This window comes from Syzygium oleosum, unplaced genomic scaffold, assembly GCF_021117445.2.
Source record: "Syzygium oleosum isolate NSW1041296 unplaced genomic scaffold, Sole_v2.1 Sole_v2.32, whole genome shotgun sequence".
NCBI lineage: Eukaryota > Viridiplantae > Streptophyta > Magnoliopsida > Myrtales > Myrtaceae > Syzygium > Syzygium oleosum.
Window position 1 is genome coordinate 1,279,267 of NW_026607516.1, and position 24,205 is coordinate 1,303,471.

General features: G+C 41.6%; 3 protein-coding genes and 1 pseudogene across 3 annotated transcripts; 2 read left to right on the plus strand and 2 right to left on the minus strand.

Annotated features, from left to right (window-relative positions):
• Positions 1-1,802: 1,802 nt before the first annotated feature.
• Positions 1,803-13,661, minus strand: LOC115685355 (regulator of nonsense transcripts 1 homolog). Its single transcript, XM_030610425.2, has 29 exons — positions 12,919-13,661; positions 11,630-11,881; positions 11,376-11,546; positions 11,245-11,295; positions 10,965-11,057; positions 10,780-10,875; positions 10,630-10,680; positions 10,437-10,555; positions 9,906-10,014; positions 9,281-9,403; positions 8,952-9,023; positions 8,624-8,695; positions 8,463-8,529; positions 7,778-7,920; positions 7,624-7,695; positions 7,420-7,548; positions 6,621-6,776; positions 6,088-6,201; positions 5,921-6,019; positions 5,761-5,838; positions 5,346-5,480; positions 5,040-5,114; positions 4,814-4,931; positions 4,178-4,542; positions 3,980-4,042; positions 3,823-3,894; positions 3,221-3,352; positions 2,999-3,112; positions 1,803-2,606 (listed from the first exon to the last, which is right to left on the minus strand). The coding sequence occupies exons 1-29, from the start codon at positions 13,435-13,437 to the stop codon at positions 2,472-2,474; spliced, it is 3,795 nt and encodes a 1,264-aa protein (XP_030466285.1). The 5' UTR covers positions 13,438-13,661; the 3' UTR covers positions 1,803-2,471.
• A 2,751-nt stretch (positions 13,662-16,412) lies between these two features.
• LOC130135391 (cytochrome c oxidase subunit 6b-3-like) lies at positions 16,413-19,161 on the minus strand (annotated as a pseudogene).
• A 2,013-nt stretch (positions 19,162-21,174) lies between these two features.
• On the plus strand, positions 21,175-21,984 carry LOC115685463 (putative invertase inhibitor). Its single transcript, XM_030610546.2, has one exon. The coding sequence runs from the start codon at positions 21,263-21,265 to the stop codon at positions 21,803-21,805; it is 543 nt and encodes a 180-aa protein (XP_030466406.1). The 5' UTR covers positions 21,175-21,262; the 3' UTR covers positions 21,806-21,984.
• Positions 21,985-22,811: 827 nt separating this feature from the next.
• On the plus strand, positions 22,812-23,484 carry LOC115685440 (putative invertase inhibitor). Its single transcript, XM_030610518.2, has 2 exons — positions 22,812-23,062; positions 23,189-23,484. Exons 1-2 carry the CDS (start codon positions 22,871-22,873, stop codon positions 23,450-23,452), a joined length of 456 nt encoding a protein of 151 aa, XP_030466378.1. The 5' UTR covers positions 22,812-22,870; the 3' UTR covers positions 23,453-23,484.
• The last annotated feature ends 721 nt before the right edge of the window (positions 23,485-24,205 follow it).

Sequence of the window (24,205 nt, forward strand, 5' to 3'; positions counted from 1 at the left end):
GAGCACGTCTACCAAGCTATCAGAGCACGTCTCCCCTTATTTGTCCTATTACAAGAAGTTTAAGAGCGTAAAACTTCGGAAGCACCTATCTAATCGTCGAGGCATCTTTTTTGGACAATCTATTTTTTTTTATTACGTGTATTACACTGCACCATGTAAAATATTACCAGCATACCATTCTACCCATTACTTCTAAAAAAAGAAGCAAAGTCTAAAACTCAAAAGACCATAATCAATATACTACTCAAAATCAACACATTCTTGAAATAGACAGCAAAACTAAACTAGATAGCATCCCCGTTTTCTGCAGAAGTAGTAGGACTAGGCGTGCTCCGGAATGTACAATGAATCATTCAGTCATCGGCACAATCTAATGCTGGGCAGCGATACACGGATTGGATTCATCAATATAACACGAGAGAACGTATGACGTTTGAGCTCACCGGTTATTATATGATCGACCCGATCCACGATGGATCGAATCATAAGCTTGATAAAAGGAAAAAAACAAGAAGAAAGTTGATGAGGGAAGAGGCGTAGGGGCCATATCGGGCACCGTCCAGAGCGCATTTTGATTCCTTTTTATGCTATATCCAGTGGGAAAGGTGGGGGCGAGCGTGGGACTCTTGCATTCTCCCATGTAAACGAGGCCACTCACGGCGAACAAAGGGTCTAAAGAAGATGTTGGAGTCCATGATGGTCCATATGCTCTTCTCATGGGGAGAAAGCTACAAAGATGTCGAGAATTTCGATTTTCTGTGGATCAAAAGAATCCGTTCGTATGATGGAAAGCCGTTTTCCGGAGAATTGTTTTCCGATTTTTCCGGTGTTTAGATGACGGAAAACTAATCAATCTATAGAAAAAGGTTTTCTATGAACTTAAAATAACAATTTTTGATCGGGAGAAAACGATTTCTCCTTATGGCTAGAAGGAAAACACTTTTCATAAACTACAAAACAAATGAAAACTAATCATTTTTCTTGAAAATGATTTTTAAGGAAAACCTTTATCGTAAAATTTTTAGTGAAACAAATGTACCATCGAACGAGTGGAGGTGAGGGAGCTGGCCTGGGGATTGGAGTCGGCAAGGGGAATCAGGGAGGATTTCGATGTTGTGTCGATAAGCGACGTGTTCTTTAACGCGGAGGAGGCAAGGGAGCTGGGGAAGACCCATTGGGGGTTGTGCGGAGAGAGGACAACGTGTGGGCAGCAAGGGAGGCTAGGGACTGGACCAGGTTTTGCCTGGAGGAGATGGGGAGGGAGGGGTTTGGAGCGGCTGATTTGGCGTTTCGACTCGGCGGTCCGGGGGATGGAAGTTTCGCAGTGTATGAGATCGCAAGGATGGCACAAAGTGAAGAAGCCGAGTGTACGCGTACGCGTACGTGTTCGGAGCCCTGTTAGGCTCCCTACGCACGCTGTTGAGTTCTTACCGCTCCTACTGTTACAACATTAACGTCACTTCTTTTGGAAGATGATGCGATTTGTGCTCTTCGACGCTCTCATTTTGGCTGACAAAGAAAAGGAGATACAAAACGCACAAAAGGAAAGCAACAGACTGAGGCTCATTGTCAATTGATCCTTCTTCTTGGCTGGACCATTTTGGACCATTATGAATTGATTCATTGCACTTTTTATATCGTTTCTACAACGGTAAAGTAAACGTGATATCTACGGCAAAGGGAATTGATAATATTTCCACTCGTCAACCATTGCCCATTTGTCTCTCCGCCAAAAACGCAAGAAACAACTCAAGCACCCATTCACAACTCCACAAATACAACGTTAAAAAAGTACTGCCAAATTCCAGTCAACCAATCGCCCGTTCCCACTCTAATAAAGCATAGCATACCAAGTGGGCATGTCCCAGGAACCCATAGCACTTAACAAATCACCAGCACAAATCATTAGACTATCCTTGGCACACTCAATATATCCACCTATCGTTGTTGAGTAATTGTCTAGAGAGTATAATTACATGTCAGGAGAAGCTAAAAGGGTCCGGTGACTTTCCTGGCAGTGCTGTACAACTTGCTGGCATCGCTTGCTTGTGTGTTACGTTGTCAACCCGCAAGACAAGTGGCTTCATTTTCCTTCAAAGCCTCGGAAACCCTTTTGACAAAACCATCCATGTAAAATTCTCTGTATCTCTCAAAAAAATGCACTTTCTTTGGAGATGAGAGGAAGGATAAGAGCGGTTTACTGGGGTTATCCTTTTTTTGTCAGCCGTGAATATGTGCTGCTGTGTCTGCGTCATGGCTAATAACCACTTGTGTCCTCAAATTACCTCCTTATTTCCACAATCCAAAATCCATCTAGCCTCATCATCAAGAGGATCCAATGGGCCTCAAAAAACACCTTTCTGCTTCCTCATTCTTCAAGCCAATACTTTTACGCAGACAGAACAGCACAGACCAAGCTGCTGAATGCAAAAAGAGTATAACCCATCACAGCTATAGCCACACTTCAACCCTTAACCGGTGTAGTGAATCTTCTGATTCTGTGAGCTCTGACCTTGCTGAGATTGCGGCTGTTGAGAAGATTGCAAGTTCAGAGGTTGCATGCCATATTGTGTAAAAGGCTGAGAATAAAGAGAATTCATCAAGCCCTGCAAAAGAGCCGTATACCAGGTGAATTCAAGGAGATGGAGTATATATGTTGAAGTAAGAAAAACTTGTGTTAAAAAAAATTCACTAAATAAAGGAATAAACAACCAAATTTCTACCTTACCAAAAAAAAAAAAAAAAAAAAACAACCAAATTTCTTATTCTACCAAGAGTGTTGGTTATTGCTCCTTTACTTTCCAATCAAAAGCTCCCCTAGACTTACAACAAGACTTAAACCATAAATGAGCAAGAGAAATTTTGGCAAAATTTGAGTCGAAGTTATCCCAATAAATGGATGTAGGGACGGAAAACTAACAGTTGGGTGCTTGCAACAACACTATAATGAAGCTGACATCAGTATCTTATCAGATGGCATAAGAGAAGGGGTAAAAACCTGAGTCTGGAGTTGGCTGCTCATCCCAAAGTGGCTCTGCGATGGATCATCTTGCGAGGGTTCACTAAAACCCACTTGAGTAAATAGAGCTTGTGATCCATGAGTCATATAATCCTGCAACAACAAAAAAATAAAGAAGTCAAAAGAAGATCCACAGAATCAATGACACTACACAACTATGTTATAAGGACAGGCATAGCATAAGAAAAATTAGTGGCACACCTGAGACATAAAATCATTTCCACTGCCAAAACGAGAATACATATTTTGAGTATTCTGATTTAGGAAATTCCCAGGGAAGCCACCTTGTCCACCTTGTGTCATATAATCAACTGCATATCCACTTTGAGAAGCCTGGAGAAATTCCAGAACAGTGTCAGTATTCCACGGTGATGAACATATGGTATCACACATGATGAACACAGAGCAATAAGGAGCAGCCATCAACCGTTTCCGATGAATGATTGGAAAACGTAGATATAGCAACAATTAATTCATCTAATGCACTACTTTAAAATGTTTCAACAACCAGACAAATCTTTATGTCAATTGCTTCTAAGGAAGTAGAGATTGTGGAGGAAAACTGAAACTTTCATGCTATATTTGATAGGAGGGGGGGCGAGAAAAATTTAGGGAGAACATACAGAATTTCAAATTTTCCCTCATCCTCTAAGGTTGAAGTTGAGAAAAATTTAGGGAGAATCCACTCAAACTTTCATTTCTCCCCATTTTCCTTCATTTCCCAAACACGGCATTAGTGCCATGTTGAGTCAATGCATGAACATTGTACCAATTCAAATAAGAATTGTAAGTTCCAGACGTACCTGTGTAGAAAAATCAGCCATATTGTAGGGAACATGTGATCCCTGGCTCTTGAAGTCATCACCCAAGAAATCCTGATTATCAGCCATACAAATATATGTAAGAAAATGAGAGTGTGAATTGATGAGGAAAGTTTCAGCCAGTAGAGCAAAGACATACTTGTGACATGCCCCCCATGGAGAAACCATCACGGAAAGGTTGGCCAGATCCCTGCGCTGGTAGCTGTGATGAAAGGACAAAGCAATTCTTACAACAAATATCTTCAATGAATGTACAAACAGTGGCAGAAGTAAAGATAAGTAGGAAAGAATAGTAGGGCTTTATTAGGGAGGATGGAGCAACTATATAGCTACATACGTTATTGACAAATCCAGGTTGAGACAATTGGCCACCCGCGGATGGCTGGCTATTTGCATTCTCCAGAGATGAAAAGTTGAAATTAGAACCACCAATAGCTTGCTGTGTGCCTTGCTGGTGCGGTAAATGACTACCAATAGGAGCAGCACCACCACGTCCAGCCCCAAAACCACGACTTCCGGGAGGAGGGCCGTGAGGAACACCTCCAACAGGTCCATGAACAGCTCCTCGAGTTGGTATAGCATATGGCTGAGAAGGGGGACCACCAGGAAACGGATGGATGGGGGCTCTAGGCATTGGAAATCCGGCTGGATGCACTCCTGCCTTGTGAGTGCCATTTGGTGGGCCAGGTGGCACATAAGAACCTGTTCATAGGAACATAATGCTTTCACAATGAATAATATTATTTACAGAAACAACATTCACATTATAGGCATTAGCATCCTTTGTACTAGAGAACCACTTCCGGATGGATGAAAAAAATGTCTACCATGGACCTAAAGAGGAAATACCGTTGCTTATTTTCTACCTAAATTAGTAGCTACTAATGTGTATAGTATTGTTTTGGTTTTGGGAGGAAGGGGGGAGGGGGGAGATAATCCAACTTTGTAATTGAATCATTAAATCATGACTCACCTCTAGCGCGGCTGCTTCTCCTATCAGCATTTGGACTGGAGGATGCAATGGAACCAAAACCATCATGTGGCATAACCCCAGGCCCTCCACCAAAGAACAGTCTCCGGTCATTGTAGATCTACTCCAAATTAGAGTACCAAAAATAAACATCAAATATTCATATGCATCAAAACAACAATGCCATCATAAGCTACTTTGGAGTGTTCTCGAGTATTCAATAGCCTACCTTTTTTGGCTTTTGAAACTGAACCATGCTCTGTTTCAAGTTATTCAAAGGTCCTTCAACCAAGCATTCATGTTCCTGATGAGACATTTTCAGACAACAGAGAGAGATAATTAGCAGACAACCATTACAAATTCAGCAGGTACTACCAACTCCATCTATCATAAAGATACAACATGAGAATAAGAGCTTAACTATTATCATGTACTATCGAAACAGACTCCAGGTAATTCAGTAATTCATCTATCAATCAGCTTTAGAAGATGCCAATCTGCCGAGACATTCACAACAGTAGAAAGTTAAAGGTACCTTGTAGTGAGTCAATAAACTATTCCACAGAGGCTGTTTGCTTAGAACTTTAGGGTTTCCCAGGATAACAATTCCATATCGAGCACGTGTCAGAGCAACATTGAGCCTGCGAGGATCATTCAGAAACCCGATTCCCTGAACAAACAAAACTATGATTATACAGGAAGCGGTTGCAACTGAGTTGCACAAACTAGTGAAAAGGCAAAAAGCAGTCGATTAAAATTATACTAGACTTACTGCCCAGTAGATACAGTTCATAATAAGCGTACAAGTATTTGAACCCAAAGGGGAAAGAGGAGTGACAAACAATGGGAAAGATGAGTGACAAACAATGTATCACATTGAGCGGTATTTGTGCAGCAGATTCAAAAGCAGTTGCTTCGATTATGTAAGCCAGAAGAATAATGTTACCAACCTGGTGTTCATTACTGCGCACACAAGACAAAATGATGTAATCCTTTTCCCTTCCTTGAAATGAATCTACACTAGCAACCTGTAAGGGGTATAAAGTTCATATATAGTCCCAATTTAAGATATAAGGCATTGAAAGTGATAACTTGAGACAACAATTTCACCTCGATTTCCTTGTAGAGTTGCTGTCTCAAAGCACCATTTCTTGACATATAGTTGACAATATAGGCCCTTTGTCCTTCATATGGTGTTATCACTCCAATCTGGAGAAAAGACCATTAAAATAACACAATGGGGCATGAATGCAAATTCAAAAAAGGAGTATTTATACCTGACTGGGGACGACTCCACTTCTTAGGAAAGTTGTTACAATTTTCTCAACATTTGCAGCTTCAGTCCTATTAAGATAAGATGTTCCACTGGCACTTATCTCCTCTTGTCCCATCTAAAAAACAGCTTGAAAATTAAATGTGGCCTCTGAGAAACTTAAGGCAAAAAAAAAAAGAGAAAAAGAAAATGTAACAGCTGATGCATAGGTGGAGCTAGAAGCCCTACCACTACTTCAAAGAACTAACTAAAACCAATGGTTATGTACTCTCATTTTTTATAAAATAGATGGTTCATCCAACTCCTCCTGGTATTCTTTAAAAAAAAAAAACCTTTAAGGTATATTTCGGCCCACATTAAACTGAAAGAAGCCACGTCCATAGCCCATTGGCAAGCAGCCCAGCACTGAAATAACTCCTCCCTTGGTTCCATTTCCTCACAGTAATTATTTAATGTATCCTAAATTGTTAGGCAACCATATGACCAAAATTATTAAAATATAGTGAATTGCAAAAGTGCATTTTTGCACAATCATACCTGGACATAGAAAAACATGGGGCGGTTTGGCACGGGCCAAGGAAAATCAATGCCTGTAGACTGCCTTTCGTTGATTGTAACTCCATTTTGCAGTGTACCTTCATAGAAGCTATTTGACGGAAATTCGGACAGAGATGGATGCATACGATATTGAACCTGAGGTAAAAGAAGAGAACAGGTTGTGTCAACCACAGAAAACCAGAGTGCATACACAGGAATGAATCTTGATATCTATGGCGAAATTAAAACTCTTTACATTCAAACAGGGAATTTGTAGACATTTTCATATCAATTCACAGTATTCCAATAGAAAGCATTTTCAACATCTTTGAAACAGGGCATCACATACTAAAAAAAGTGTTCACAGCACTTCAAAGATCCGACCATATCAAGTAAAGGCAGGGCCGCATATCTGCAATCTTAACCCCAAATAGAGAGGGGAGCATTATGCCAAGCACTATATGCAAAAGGGCATCCAAACCATCTTCTGTCCTGAATGGACAACACCACAATAAAACTCGTGCTTACAGGTTGTCCAAAGTCAAAGTGCAACCCCAACATCTGGTGGTAATTGATGAGAAAGCAATTAAAAGTGCCCAATTTATGCACACCATGTCCAAACTTCATTAAACCTACAAAGAAGGACCAGTCGAACTCCATCCTCTTGTTCCGATCAGTACATATACACATGATATGCAAGATCCAAGAATTGCTAGCAAGAGTTGCTAACTGTGCCATCTTCGCCTCAGTCCAAGTTTCAAACATCATATAGTAGGTACTTTTAAAATAGAACAGTTACCTGCAGCCTGATTGGTTTTACCCCAAGAAGAACAAGACGTTCAAATAGTGATTGAGCCAGTCCAGCTCGAGCAGCTTTCTTGCACATAATGACAGGACCAAGCTGACAGTGATCACCAACTAGCACTACCTGAAGTAGAACTTTCAAAGTAAGGTAAAGCAAAAAATATATACATAAAGTACAACTATCATCAACTTCCAGCACCTGCTTGGCGCCGAGAACCAGGGGGATCAGACATTCAGGTTCTGTAGCCTGAGTTGACTCATCTATTAGAACCTAAAGTAACAATAACCAGTCAGTTTTAGTCTTCTTTCAAAGTTGAATGGGCACCAGAAAATTCATGCGAACTATCTTATACCTGACGAAAGCGAAAATTTGCTAATCGAGGATCTCCAGCACCAACACATGTGCAGCAAATGACATCAGCACTCTGAGAAATCTCTCGCTCGGTGGCACGTTTTAGAGCTTTGTACTTCTTTTCATCGCTACTTGACAGTTCCCCTGGTTATATATCAAAATACATGTCAAGAGAGCTACATTACATGGAAAAAGAAAGAGAAAACAAAACAATTAAAACAACTAGACATGCCACTGAAGTTTCAGGGGGAAAGAAGGCTGTGCTAGTTCTAAAGATTAAACCATCTATATTATGCCTTTGATATAGTCCCTCCAAATTAAGTCCATCATCTTACTAATGAAAAGAAACCTCAAACATTTTACATAATATACACAATCTTCGGGGAAAAGGTCATTTGATTCTCATATTTTTTATCTAACTTGCATAAAAGGTCCAACAATTCTAAACCATCAGCTACAACTTAAGAGTACTATACCTCTTCTTGCACTCAAGAAGAATTTTCAACCCTAATTTGAGGCAAAAAGAGGCTAAATTAAACAGAATTAGTCAACAACTTTAATATACCGAAAGCTACACATTACCCAAATAATAAAATAAATACACTGAAAATAAGAATGAAAGAACGCAACCCCAAAGAAAGTCAACAACAAAGGAAAACTAGAATTGCAGGACCAGAAAAATTGACCTTGCTCATCCTTCAACTGTTGTAATTTGTGAAGCTCGCTCTTTTCAGAAGTGTCAAGATGTCGAACCTGCAATACAGATGATGCATTGATCACTCCGCAAAAACACTGCCACATAAATACAAGATATTGTAAATCATCAATGATTGACAAGTTTGCAAACCTGATAATGAAGGGTCAAATGCTCAACAGGAGAACTGACAGCTTCCCTGGATTTTGCACAAAGCCTAACAACCTTCAAATGAAATAATAACCGGATTAAAAAAAACACAGGCAAGGGAAGAAAATGAAGACACTATTATAGGACTATTCAAAAAACTAAGCCCCAGAACTTTACGCAGCATAAAAGTAAATCTTCTTCAGTAAAATCACCTCTAGTCAATTAGTAAGGATACGATGCAGGCTGAACCCATAAAAAGTGATCTTGGGTGCCAACCATTATTCAGTAATGATGCCAAAACAGAACTAGCAACAATAAAAAAATCTCTTACCTTCAATCCAGTTGCACTTATCTTCTCAGCAAGCTGGTCCACAGCAACGTTACTTGGAGCACAGACCAGAACCTTGTAATTTAGACGGAGACATGCATAGGTAAGAATGGGTGTGGTTCTATATTCATGAGACAATTTTACTAGCACCAATGGCTGTGGTTCTATATACACGGTACACTCTTATTAGCACAAAAGTACAATCTCCAAGGATATATAGACATACAAATAAAAATGTGCATAAGAGATCCCATGTGTCAATGTACACGTGCGGGAGAGAGAGAGAGAGAAAGAGAGAGATATGGATTCAAGAGAAAAGTCCCTAAGCTTACTTGCCCCTGTCCTTGTTTAGCCATGTGATAAACTATTGCCGCCGAAGTAACTGTTTTGCCCGTGCCAGGAGGACCCTGAATCAAACTTATGGGCTTCTGGAGAACGCTCTTCACAGCAAAAACCTGATATGCAACAAACATTCAGTAAGCATGCAGTGAAAGCAAGAAACGAAGCAACACAGAAAAAGCAGAAACTTGAATTAAGCCCAGTGATTCACACATTATTCATGTTAAAACAAATGGATGCACATCCACAAAGAAAAGGAGGGAGGAGGTTGCAAGGAGAAACCAGTAAGTAATTGAACAGCCATGTTACAAAATGAATGCATCATCCCATAGTTAATTAGGGTGACTGACTAACACAAGCAATCAATAGATTCAGGAGAATTTCCAATTCACCCTTGCTTCTTGCTGTGCTTTATGTAAACAGTGTCAGAATGATATTAGTAAACCTATTCTACCCAAAAAGGAAATGTAAAAGCAGTTTACACCCAACAAAACTAACCATGCCAGAACTCCAAAATAACCAAACATTAACACAGGGTAAAACAGTGAAACACTATGCCGGAATGGATTATAAACCTCAGCCATACATGATAGACAGTGAGACAGCAGATGAAAGTACCTGAGATGCATTGAGCTCAGGAAGTCCAGGTGCACCAAATCGACGAGGCAATGTATTCCGGACCATTTGAAGCTCAACCTCATGGCCCAACAAGTGGTGATAGATATACCTGTAAGAAGTCATAGCATTAAATAGAATAAGTAGCATATATAAAGTGTGAATAAGGCATAGAGGCCAGCAAAGGCACAAGAGCAGATATGACAAAACGCCCCATCATTATATAACAGGAGGCTGACAGGCATCAAACACCCCAACTCCATTCATGGCAAGGACATCCCCACAATGAGGACAGTAGAGCATAATCTTGAATACTCTACAATGTGTACCAACACATGTTCTGATATCCATAACCAATATTCACCGTCATATCCAGATGTCTAAAGGACTGAACAATGATACAGATACATATATCTGCAGGTATTACGCACTCAAAATTAACAGGAATTATAAAAAGTTGCTATTAAAAATCGACCCTGAAGAAATAAAGAATGTTAGAACAAAAAAAATAATAATAAAATGAGATTAACCCACCCACTAACACTTGTTTCGTCCACAGCAAATGTCTTCATTGCACCCTGCATTCTGTCAAAGCTAGTACTCTTCCAAACAAAGTCAACACTGAGACCGTGGTTGACATCAACTGGAACGCCCTAAACATTAAAGTAGCCTATAAGCAAAAATAAATACACATAAGAAAGTAAAAGAAAGCTCTCTAAAAGCAAACCTGACTGGCACGAAGCTCCAAAGCAACCTCTTCTTGAGCAGTTAGCTTAATCTGAAATTAAAAAGTATTTAAGTGAGCCCCCACAACACCCAAAAAAAGAAAGAAGAGTTAATATATCTTTTGGGTAGATACGCAATTTAAAAGACATACCACATGCCCCACAGATTGCCATGCTGGATGAGCAGCATCCCCTGAATAACGGAGCCTCAACTCATCACCTGGCACTAGTCTCAACTCATTGTCTTCCTATATTGATAACAGATGCATCTTAACTTTGCAGCAAAGCAAAGAAAAAGAACAGCGTATTTTGCAAGAATAAACGCATCTTGAATCACCTTTGGGAAAATAAAATATGCAATGCGCTTCTTGTTCAGACCAATATCCCATCGAATAGTGACATTGTCCTTGCTCTGAGATTCTTTCATCATCTACAACAAATTCAGTAATACAGATGCGGTATTAAGCTTTACCGAACAGGTAAGTAGAAATGTCTTCTTAACAGAATATACACAGTAGAGGTGAGTAGTTGTTTACAAGATAAAAGGCATCACCAATAACTGTTAAAGTTTCTAACACAGAAATAGAGAGCACGAAAAAAAAATAAGGGCCACATACTTTATCATAATCAGCTTCAAGCTTGATGAGCGGAGCAAATACATTTTGATACTGCAGCAGACAGCACCATCCATAAGTTAGTCACAATTAGTAATCAAGAACACTCTCTGAACCACGGTCAATGTAGGAACCTGATATGCATCTTCATACTTCAGGGCTACAGGCTGAGGCTCATCATCCACACCAGGCTTCTCAAGATCCTCGAGGGAAGCATCAGGATTCGTCTTCCACAGTTCTTCTATCTTGTTTATTTGTTGTGCACTGATCTGGCGTGCCCTCAACTGCTCTTGTTCTGATGGGACCTGTGAGGAACGGAGTGTGAGCAGGCTCTCCAGATAATACATTTGATAGATATCATCTCTAGTAAAAAATGAGAAAAACTGACCTTAACAAGCCACTGCAAGAAGCATCTGTCATCAATCAAAGGACACCACTGACTCAGGTCCCAGTTCATGTCCTTCAAAGCATTGACGTTCAAGCAGGGCTCCCGACAAAGTAGAACAACAACACTTTCAGTTTTGGCAGAAATGAATCCAAGAAGGAAAACATTGCGGCACCCGCAATTATAACATTCAAGAATGGTTTCCCCCAAAGGACTGTCCTTATGAAGGCAAACTTCTTTGTGCTTTGCTCTAACCTGCAGAAGAAACAATGAAGCAATGCCAAATTATAAACAAAAACAGAAAGTGAAGCTGAATAGGCAACCTATCTGGATCCGTCAATTCAGTTAGCAGCATAATTACTGCATTGGGTAACAAAAACATAATCAGAAAAAACTTACATCATTCAGTTTATTGGCAACATTCAAACTTTACCAAGAGCCTATTTGGTTTGGCTTATTTGGTCTGGAAACAATAATGGAAAACAAAATTTTGGAAGTCTAGAGAACTAGAAGTAGCAAAGGAGAAAAAAAACTCCGTGGGTTACCAACACCCAACAGGCAAAAAATTAGTGTTTGCAGATCATCTTGGGAAAAAGGGTCAAAAATGCGCATCAATCTACATTTAATTGATTGGACAACACAGCTTCACAAGCTTCGATCCTAGATGACCACTATAATTCCACTTTGAAGTACTGACTGACAGGATTAACATCCAAAAAACATATATGTACACAGCCAATGGCAATGAAGACTAAGTCCCTTATTTTATAATCCCGAGTCTCGACGAAATTCCACACCTATATCTTCATCTCATAAGAAACTCAAACATTTTCTCCTTTCAAAAGAACAAGATGTCTCAATAAAATGCTTCAGTACAGGTACCACTGCCATCGGGCTCGTTTCCAAAAGACGCAAAGGCTTTCCCCTGTTGTTCCTTTCCAACTTCCCCGTGCATCTATTAACAAATTCCAAATGATTGACACACAAACAAAAACTAGAAGCCTGCTTAAGCTACGGTCTTCAGCATTTCCTATCTTTGTCAAAAAAAAAAAACAAAACACGTGTATGTCCTTTTGTGAAATTCACGCACAAGCATGTTAAAACCCAAATTTACTTCAACCACCCATTTGACCAGAGCTATCGACGACCAGCTAAACCCAACATCGCTGGAACTCTATTACTTATCCGGCCAAGATCATATTCCCTCACAAAAGAAGGAGAACCGAATAGCAACCTACTGATTTCGCAAAATATCGAAAACTGCAGAAAAAAAACGAAGCACGCAAACTCACCAGGTGATTGACAATATGTGACCCGGATGTGTTCCCCCTCGAATTGCAGAACCATTTCCGGCACGACGGCACGTTACACCTAACCACGCACGATGGGTTCGAAACCCCGCAGTAACGACACGCGTGCTCCATGAAATCACCCTTCCCGTACTCATAACTATCATCATCCACCGTATCCTCAAAATTCAACCCGCTCATCCCCGCGGCTAGGGCATCCACCGTCTGATTCCCACCTCCCCCGCTGCTGCTCCCCGAGCCGCCCCCGCCGCGGCGGCTCTTCGTGGCGCCGCCGGGGGCTGCGGAGACCGGGGAATTGTCGGACTGCTGATCGGCGGAGGGGCCAGCGGGGTCCGCGAGGGAGTCCGACGGGGTCGGCCACGCGGACCGAATCGGGTCGCGGAACTCGGGGTAATCGAAATCGCCGTCGCCCTGGGTGTTGAATTCGTAGAAGGTGTAGGCGTCATTGCTGGTGTCCGGCTGCGAGGCGGTCTCGAAGAGGCTGTTCTGCTGCGCGTCCATCGGGCAGATTTCCGGGACCGAGAACCCAAGGGACGCGAACGCCGCCCCGGTTCCGGCGACTGATTAGGGTTTTAGGGCCGATGCGCCGCCGCGGTTCCGAGGAGCGACGCCGCGTCGGGGGTTAGGGTTTGGTGAGAAGAAGTAAATGAGAGAGAGAGAGAGAGAGAGAGCACTGGTAAAGAGAAGGGAAATTAGAAAGAGAGATGGCGAGCGTGATTTAGGAGGTTAGCTAACGTCGGGCAGAAGCTGTGAAAAAGCAACGAAAGAGATGAAAATGGCGAGATGCGCGCGTCGCCCCCACGCGCCCCACGAATCCGTCCCGCGACGCGGTGGGAAAGTGTATTTGGTGGACGGTCCATCGTGTATTGTCCACGTCACGAACGCATCCGACCAATTACGTACTTTGGATTGTAACAATACTCTCGCGTGGAATTTAGATAAATCACCTTCTCTTAATTCGGAATTAAGAAGAAATCATCAGGAATGCTGTTGATTCGTGTGAAGGAGCTGAGCTCGAGCTCCATCCAACCTTCGTATTCACGTGGGTCAAGGCTACACCGGATAGATGTTCGAGGAGAGGATGATTCGCGTGCCTCGTAGAAAGAGGTTGTTAAGTCTTGTGCGATTTTGCGTTAGAAGTTTGTTCGTCCCAATCGATTCTAATGAATATAACCTCATTTTTTTTGGAGGATATATGTGAGTAGAATGAATCGACATTGTTTTAGTTCGCTATAGATGGAGTTCGTCAAAATTGCTGGTAGTATGTTGTATTTCTTTATAAGATCGCACCGTTCTCGATTAGTATGTGGTATACGATACGATCAAGATGAAATTGGTCGAGTGAGGTTATGGATAGATCATTTATATTGTGTGAGGGATGATGCCAGACTTGTGTTGATGACTCGAGAGAGAGAGAGAATATTCAAGTCTTCGCACGCCATTCATTTGTGCTTACAATCACATTATTTTCATATCATCCTTCACGTATGTACTGATTTAACTAAAATACTGTTCTTAAAATTCACAAAACTAAGTAAAAGAAGCTGCAATATGAAATCAAATCTCAAATCAAACGGACATTTTTGCTTCTTGGTTACCCAAAATGTGTTTGATTTTGCTAGTTATGAAAGTTTGCTGATTAAAAAAAGTGACATTCTTCCGTAATGTTCCCATCTCATCACTCAAAAATCACCGCAGTTTCCACACTACTTTTTACACAAGGACATTTTTTTACCCTTGAGCGGTAAAAGTAAAAAGGCCTTTCATTCAGCTAAAAAAAACATTTGTGCCTCTTAATGGGATACCTAGGCTCCGGCCCATTGATCCATGATTCTACACCCGAATACACGAAAACATCCTATCTAGCAGCTACATCGTGCTGATTAGGGACGTGCAAAACAGACCGTTCAAATCAGAAACCGCTCAGATCGGATTGGACCGGCTGATTTGGTCTAATTCATGGAAGTATCGGTCCGATTTCCAGATCCTAAAAGTGGAACAGATGTCCAGGCGATCTGATTCCCAGTTCCAAGGGAAAGATGACCAAACTAGATCAACCAGATCGGACCGACTACGTATATTTTTCTTTGTGATTACGTGTAGTTGGCATGGGGAACACAATTCTAGTTTCAAAATATATGGTACAAGTAGTGGAAAAAAAAAAGCGACCGGTTCCATTGGACCGAGAACAGATCACTCTTAGTGTTGATCCGCGAGATGTTCAATGATGAGAATAATTACTTTAGGTCGATAAATCTTTAAGCCTATAAAATAGTTAATTAATTCATTAATCAAATAGGTCGCGAGCTAAAATCATTTAATCACGTTGAAGTTCGCCCAACGTATTCGACGTTACTTCAACTCGTCTGAATTAATTCAATTCATGATTTGCTGAGAAACTGCCAATGCAAAATAACACACATGTATTTCACATGTTGATCATGGCTTGAAGTTACCCCGAATATTACAAAGCCCGACCCCGCAATTAAATTGGAAGGGAACGCAAGCCGCATTTAAGTCTATTAGGATGTTGAAAAGTAGCTCATAATTTTTCGCATATTGTAACACTCCGGATCTATACTGTGCAATATTGTTCACTTTGGCCCATCGACCCTCATGACTTTAAAACGTTTTAAAGCCGTGAGGGTCGGTGGGGCCAAAGTGGATAATATTATACAGTATAGACACCGGGTGTTACAGGTGGTATTAGAGCTGACTCCCAACTGCGTGTGACGCCACAACGAGGACGCTGTGTCCGTAAGGGGTGGAGAGTGTGACGGCCCAAGCAGCGGTGCCCGAGAAGGAGGGATGGCGGTGTGTCCGCGTCTCGGTCCTCGGACGTGCGCAAGAAAGGGAGGGGGAGGGAGAGCCTCTCTTGTCCTACATCGCTTAGAGGGGGTCCTGAACTTACTTATAAGTCTTGAGGTTCTATATTTATGTAACGTGTTTTAAAGCCCTGAGGATCAGTGGGCTCAAAGCGGATAATATTAATATATGAACAGTTGTGAAAAACCAGGAGACTATCGAAAACAAGAGAGTTAAAATTGTAAAAAAACTCTTTTCTTATAATTAATTCTTATGGATTTGTATTTAATTTTGAGAAACCTGCTGATTATAGTGCACTCCCCCGTAAAAGAAGAACGTTGCCGAACCACATAAATCCTCCGCTATATTTGATTTTCGATCGACGCTAACCAGCAATGGTCCTAAGGAGCCAAAGCTTAAACGTCCGACTTCCTCTGAAAACGATGAATATGGCTGGTTTCTAGTACACTCTATAAGACTCTATAGCGTGAAGACGTAAGCTATCAGAATATGCCCTTGTTGATCCTGTAGGCGGTTTTCGCAGCAGAGGCCCGACAAAGACACTTATTAGTTATTACACCCATGGAGCAAACGGTTGACTTTTTGCCTTGCTTCTCGACTGCTCTTCTGCCTCCAAGTAACATGTCCAAAATGTCCAAGAGCCCCCCACCTTAGATTGGACCAAGGAATGTTCCACGTTCCCTCTGCTCATTCCACCTCTCGATCTGCAGGAAACCAACATTCATTTCAAAGCGGACAGCCAATTCGAAAATTGATCAGAAGGATCCGAGAATGAGGTGTCGAGCCCATTTACCCATTCGGAAGGACGTAGTGACCGGTAGTGTCTCGCGAATCTCTCGCATTCCGGTGCATTCTCGCCCTTCTCTTGAATGCACCTACCCATTCGACATGATTCACCAGATATGAGAAACTTAAGTGATATCAAGAGCATCTATCTATCCAATAAATTGAGGCAGCAATCAATGAAGGTTTATTTAGGACATTATAAGTAGCACACACTGCAACTGACTGGTGGTGTTTGGTGTTTGAAACGTGCTTCTCCTTAAGAGCACGCCTTAATGAATATATGATCGAACCAAGCTTCGCACGAGCTAGGGTTACCTGTGGTACTCGAGGTATCGCACATGACAATGGCGCGTTTGGTTAGTAAATGGAAAGCGCATGTCCACCGGTGTTGTTTCAAGATCTACCGTCTCTTCCTCCTCATCGTCCCGCTTGTCCTGTTCAGATCCCTTTTAGGGGAAAGAAGGTACACGAGTCCACGAAAAACGACGTTGAATGTACATGCGTCTAAGATATGTATATGCAGGTCCACACTTACGTAAACATAATCTAGAACAACACCAAATCTTTCTACCAAATTTAGTTTTATGAATCTTGTAGACAGATCATATTGGGTGTTTCAATGAAAATTCACGTGCTATACTTGACAAAGTTGCTAGATCTAAAAGTCTAGTACCCGAGAACTAACCCTTAATCAATCCATCTAATTTCTGTAGCTCAACCGCAGTGCTTTCCGGTAATAAAGGAGGGACCATGCAAGCTAATATAGGATTAAAGGGCCTTTATCGAATTACTGGTCCAACTCGTCCAAACAACGATATTCAATTACTTCGGCTACATTTGGAAACACTTTGGGGGAAAGTCTTTGGCAAAATGCAAAGGACTTTAAGTTGAAGGAGTTTTCCAAAATGAAAATTATGTTTTGTAAGTTGTAACTTAAAAATCTATTGCAAAGCAACTCTGGGTAAAATAGAGTTTGGAAAAATTATACTTGTAAGGCACTTATTTTTTATTTTTTATTAAAGAAAAGTTGAAACCCTTCACCAGAGCCGGTGAAGGGCAGGCGGCCGCTGGCGACCCAAATTTGGCACCGGCGGCTGTCGTCTAGGGCCGAACGACGAGAGCAGCCCCTGACGACCACCGACGAGGGCCGCCTGGGGTCGAGCGACCCCCGACGAGGGTCTCGAAACCTAGGTGAGGACAGCCGGCGACCTAGATCTGACGCCGCGTAGTTGTCGTATGAGGCCGAACGACGAGGGCAGCCCTGCCGACCACTGACGAGGGTTGCGCGAAACTCAGGCAAGGCGGCCTTGGTCTGTGGTTGCCGGGGCTGCCTAAGGTCGTTCGGCCTCAGACGACGGCCGCGCGGCGTTAGATTTGGGTGGCTGACGGTCTTCGCCTGGGTTTCGCGACCCTCGTCGGGGGTCGCTCGACCCCAGGCGGCCCTCGTTGGTGGTCGCCGGGGGTTGCCATCGTCGTTCAGCCTCAGATGACGGCCGCCGGTACTAGATCTAAGTCGCCGGCGTCCCTCGAGGGTCGTCTGGGTAGCACGACCTCAGCCGAAATCATGCGTCGCCTCTCTGAGGTCGTGTGAGTTCCTGGCGAGGGCCGTCTAGGTCGCAAGACCTCAGGTGGCCCTTGCTTGGGTCGCATGGCCTATAGCGGTGGTTGTGCAACTCCAGGCGACGGTTGCTGGGTTGTGCGACCACACTGGCCTCTCTCCGGCCCGTCAACGTCCACTCACAGCCACGTCGCCGAGCTAAGCAGAGAAGAGGATGAATAGAGACAAACGAGGGCAAAACCGGAAAATCAAAAAAATAGATGAGGGTAGTTTAAGAAGAAATGTTTATTACTTAATCGGTACCGTTGCTTACCGAAAATGCTAAAATGCCAAGGCACCTAGGAGGCTACCTTGGGCTTTTAGCCCTCAAAAGGCCACCTTTGGCTCAATGGGATTTCTTAAAAAAATTCCCAAACACCATATTTGAGCCCAAAGAGCTTTAGATGCCCAAAGTGGCTTCCCAAAGCCATTCCCAAACGCACCCTTCGTATCATAATGTTACCTAGCCCGATCCTAAACCAAATCTTTAAGAGTAATTATGGCATACATCAACTGTACAATTTTTTCTTTACACAAACGGCCTCATGCACCATTGATCTGAGAGGATGGATAATCATGGTTCTCAAATTAAGAGTGAACGCGACTGTTTGCACAAAATTTTCTCTGCATGTGCCATATTGTTCCTTAAATAGAATGTAATTTATCGGAGTGATGATTCACATCATCTCGTCGCTGAATTTCCTGCTCATATCCTCTGCCGTAACGATAGAAAATCAACAATTCAAGCCTCGCCAAAGCATCAACGACTTCAATCTCGAGCTAATCATTCCATACTCGTACCGTGCAGAATTCACATTAAACTTCGAAACGTTTCGCGGGAGGGAGAGATCTTGGACCTTGGACTTGGAGAGTTCCTTGTCCACTTGTTTGGGAGGACGGGGTCGCGAGACGGTGCTGGGCTCGTGGGCGGGCTGAGGCGCCTGCTCGCCCTTGGCCACTTTGTTGACGTCCCTCGACCTCATCTTGTCGTGCGGATCGACCTATGAGGCCGACATCGTTCTCTTCTTCTCCTCCTCCTTCTTCTTGCCCCGTATAACTCCGCTCTCAGCTCCGGCTCAACGCCGGGCGTTGTTTGACCGCAGTTGCAAAACGCGAGCTGAATGTTTTTGCAATCGGTGGTTGCCTTGCTTCGTCTCCTTAGTGTTATTTAGTCGGTCCAAACTCCAAACTAAATTAGAGAGCTTTGTCTACGGTCGGCCACGTTGCAAGTGAAGCAGACACTTGTGCTTCCCTGGAAGATAAATGTGTCCTCGGGGGAGAAATTGTCCGAAGAGATAAACTTGTGCTTTTAAACAAATGAAAATGACACAAATAATTCATGAGTTTTGCCCAATGTGTTATATGATTTATGAACTTTTAATTCGTTCAAAGTGGTTTCTAAATTTTAATTTGATATTTAATGTGATCTTTAAACTTTTAATTTATTTAATATGGTCTATGAACTTTGAGTTTATATTCAAAAAAATTCCTGAACTATATGAAAATATTCACTGTTATCCTTTCAATAATTTAAGTTCAAAGACAATAGTGAACATTTTTATACAGTTTAGGGACTCGTTTGAACGTGTACCAAAAGTTCATGGACCACATTGAATAAATTAAAAGTTCAATGACCACATTACACATTAGACTAAAATTCAGGAATCATATTGAACAAAATAAAACTTCAAGGATTACATTGTACATTAAATCAAAGTTCGAGTACCATTCGTATCGTTATCTTTTCCGACAAACACCATCTCTTGCATCAGCCATGCTTATCTTCTCCATATCACCAAACAAACTTATGGGCTTCAACTTAAATTGATAGAACTCCTGTCCTGACCACCTCTTCAAAAAGCGATATCCTTTCCAGGTCACTATTACTTGTTCGGCTGGCCATACCCATTAAACAAACACACCAGCTTATTCCAAATTTGAGTGACATTAGACCAAATGTAACATTTGGGAATAGAAGGAAATCACGTGGTAGAGTGTAATGACTTGACTCCGTCGATTCATTAAAGTGGAAATTAACTTCCAATGCGCGTAACCATAATGACCAAATATTTCATGCTCTCGAATTTGTGATTGCTATAAAACGTAAAAATATGTGTTGCGAGTATAAATTATGAAACAGTTCATGTTGAACGGTCCCTATCGAGCCCATACTCCAAAGGAAACGATAGGAAGAGAGAGTAAGATTTCAATGATAGGAAGGAGCGTGTACAACCATGCTTTAGGATAGCTGCTTGGGCGGGTAGTCTAAAATGGCCACAATACTCCACATGCAAAAAGGATGGCTGAATTAAGAATGAATCTAGCTTTGAAGACTACTGTGCACTTGCAATGTTGGATTATATTTGATGATTGCCTAGTTGCCTAGATAACATTAAGGACAACGACAAGAAAATATGAAGAGAAACATATGAAGGGTTGCTTGGACCATAGGAAAACTCCATGAAAGAGCTTCATAAGATAGTGAAAGGACATTCAAAGGATGAGACAGTGAGGATGATGGTTACGGACCTCATGATTAATTAGTGGATCATATACACGACACATGAAAAACAGTTTAAGTTGATATGATTATATAAAGTTGAACTGATAGATTAGATAGATCACAAAAGTAGAATTAATCATATGGGTAATCGAGATTATTTTTATGATTCTAGACATGACCCCTTGTAAACTCAAATTACGAACTGTGAAATGGTTTAATACAGAACATTCTATGCAAAAGCTAAGAACTGCCCGTGAAATGTGCTAGACTTTTGAATTAGCGAAAGGTTCAATATGGCAAGCTCCATGAAAATAGTTTCTCCACCATACGTGCATGAGGCATGTGCATGGATTGCGTGCTGAGTTTCCCCAACCAATACACTTACGTATCTCCATAGACAAATACAAGATCACAACAGAAAACAGAAAGAACAAAGGCTCTTTATTTTGCCGAATTTGCCGAACAAGAACAAAGACTCTTTGAATTGCCAAATTTCCCGAACCTTTTTCACTTCATTATAAGTATCAAATTATGCACCTTAATTCCTCAGACTCAAAAGATTTCCTTCATTTCCCAACACCAAGAAGAAAAAGAGGAAGTTGAATACAAAGCAGATGAAGTCATTCTTGCCTCTAGCAACTCTTGTTTTCCTTCTCTTTCATCCTTCACAGGCCAATGATCAAGACAACAACATTGTTCATGGGAGCTGCAAAAGAGCCGCTGATGGTGATCCAAACATAAGCTACAAATTCTGCGTTGCATGTTTTGAGGCTGACACGATGAGCCAACCCGCAAATATTGAAGATCTCACTCTCATGTCCCTCAACCTCACCATCTCAAATGCCACCAAGATTAGTTCCCGCATATCTAAACTCCTCCAGAACAAGAGACTCGGACATTTCGCTAGAGACTGCTTGACGACGTGCTTGAAGCTGTACTCAGATGCGAATTCTACATTGAGAGGCGTCGTGGATGATTTCGGTTCAAGAGATTATGACACAGCTAATGTGTATATAAGTGCAGCGTTGGATGCTGCAGTCACTTGTGAAGATGGGTTTAAAGAGAGGGAAGGTCTAGTGTCTCCTTTGACCAAAGAGAACGACATGTTTGTCCAAATGAATGCGATTTCCCTTGCTTTCATCGAAATGCTACGTTGAAATTGATCGACACTGGACGCATTTTCTAGCTGGTGATTATGTGGGCTTGAGCTTGATGAAGTTTGTGTACAGAACAATTTCAGTGTGTTTCTTTGGAAAGAATTTCATACACTTATATTTATAATACCTTCGGATGTACGACGAATCCACTCCAATTATACTAAATCATCAATACTTGATATCTTGATCAAAATAACACTTCTGTGTTTCTTAAGATTGTTCAAAGTACAGGGATTGTATTGGATACTGATTCCTTATTATTATTTTGGTAAGCGTTACTTGATAAACAAAAATTACCAAAGCAAGGCTCAGTAGAATGTTCTCCCGAAGTTGCTGGGACTTTACAATGTACACCTTCAACATATCAAAGGCAGTCTGTGTTATCCTGTTAAAATCGAGTTTTCCAATTTGAATTCAACAAGAATCAACACAAAGCATCCACCTCATTCTGACTCATTGACTCCTGTGGCTAGGTCTGAGGCAAGAGTAATTTAGTAGTAATTATAAATTACTGCATATATACGAGACCGAGGAACATGGTAGCTGTTAATTGTTCAGTTTGTGGCTGTAAGTGATGTGGCTGTAAACATTCGCTTGGACTAATTCAAGTTCTACAATGATCTTAATAATTTGTATTGCAGCACGAGAATCTCAACATGTAAGAGTTATAAAATTCAGAGCTTTTGATGAAGGATTAGCCTTTTCTGATAATGTAATCTTTATATAGACCGGGTATACCTAATTTAATGTCCATTTATGCGCCGCTAGAAACTTAAATGTGTGGGTTGCCCACGATAAGGGTTCACAGAAGTACAGTTTATGCAGGTCAAGTCGACTTAAGAATCTCTGAGTTAGTGATTTCAAAATCCCAATTAAGCTGTTGTACTGGTCCTGTAAAATTTCTCCCCTTTCTGAACAGTAATATAGTTGTTTTTGTTTTTCTTTCAAGTACAAAGTACAAGAATCTGCTACACTAAGGAAGCTTCCTTCAAATGTAAACTCCATGTCCACAAGCTCATAAATGCTTGAACATATTGCCCAATCCACTCAACTAATGACCGAGAAATGCAGGATCCTTCATTGTTCTCCCCAGCATCTTGCTGCTGCCTCTTCTCTCTGCTCGCTCTCCTAGCAACAACCCACTTGACAATGAGCGCAAACACCATGGACATAGTCAACCTAACCTGCGAAAAATGCTCACAAGAATCACCCGTCTTTAACTACACCTTCTGTTCGTTGTCTCTCCAAGCCGTCCCGGTGAGTCATTTCACTAACCTCCAAGGCCTAGGAATCATTTCTATGGAGCTAGCTCTGTTAAATGCAACCACCACCATCTCAAGCATAGAGAAAATGCTAAGTAATGGGAGTCTTGATCCTTTTCAGTTGGATTGCTTGAGGGATTGCTTGGAGCTTTACTCGGATGCATCGAAGACGCTGGTAGATGCAATTGGGGCTCTCATGGTAGGGAAATACGGGGTTGCTAACATGCGGGTGAGTGCGGCCATGGAAGCAGCAACAACATGTGAGGATGGGTTTGAAGAGAGAGGAGAAGTTTGTGCACTGTCAGAGGAGAATTATGACCTGTTTCAGCTGTGTGATATTGCTCTATGCATCATTCGCTTGCTTTCTTTAAGTATCCCTTTTTAAGCAGTAATGTACTACTTGACTTTGATGTTCTACTCTCTCTCTCTCTGATGCTGTTGCTGTTGTGATGTCGGGATGCTACTTGCTATGTCACCCTCATGAGATGAAAATAAATCTATGACACTGTTTAGCAAACAAGATTGGCTGATGGAGTTAATTTTGGAGAAACCAAAAGGTTGGTCTTCTTCTAGCCAGCCAAAGTCTACATTTTTTGCGTTGAAAATAAATCTTCATATTTTGAACATCAACCCAGTATGGTTTTACCTCAATGATATCTTGGCCTCTGCTAGTACTGGAAGCTAAGCAATACAGTGGGACTTCTTATACTTTCCACAGAAGTTACCCCCCATAGCACAACTTTTAATGACCATACTCATATTATCATTAATTAAATGCGACTAAAACTAATTTCGCCAGAAGTTTTTCATCAAAGAGAAATTTGTGTTTAAAGAGCCAATAATTGAGGAAAGAACTGTTGTATAGTTAAACCATACCTTTATAATAACAGGTCATTTCTGTTCTGTCACTTGCTAGTTGCTACATGACAAAACCTACATGTGGGCCTGGCCATGCATCTTCCTCGCACTTTCCCTCAACTTTGCCATCCCTTTTTCGAGTGTAGATACAGCAAAATAATTGAAGACATAGCTCCTCACGGAGAAAATGCAGTATGATTCAACAGAACATACGAGATAGAGGGGCGTCATTAGACTGTTATGGTGTTGGTGCGTCACTAAATTACGTCGCATTCTGTAG

What these genes read in the sequence shown, in the direction of transcription:
- LOC115685355 (XM_030610425.2), bottom strand. Translation starts at nt 13,437, where the DNA reads ATGGACGCGCAGCAGAACAGCCTCTTCGAGACCGCCTCGCAGCCGGAC. An exon ending in GGCAATCTGTGGGGCATGTG is followed by an intron (nt 10,681 to 10,779) that starts GTATGTCTTTTA and finishes TTTTAATTTCAG; the next exon opens with ATTAAGCTAACTGCTCAAGA. An exon ending in CTGAGCTCAATGCATCTCAG is followed by an intron (nt 9,404 to 9,905) that starts GTACTTTCATCT and finishes GTTGCATATCAG; the next exon opens with GTTTTTGCTGTGAAGAGCGT.
- LOC115685463 (XM_030610546.2), top strand. Translation starts at nt 21,263, where the DNA reads ATGAAGTCATTCTTGCCTCTAGCAACTCTTGTTTTCCTTCTCTTTCAT.
- LOC115685440 (XM_030610518.2), top strand. Translation starts at nt 22,871, where the DNA reads ATGCAGGATCCTTCATTGTTCTCCCCAGCATCTTGCTGCTGCCTCTTC. An exon ending in TGTCTCTCCAAGCCGTCCCG is followed by an intron (nt 23,063 to 23,188) that starts GTGAGTCATTTC and finishes GATCCTTTTCAG; the next exon opens with TTGGATTGCTTGAGGGATTG.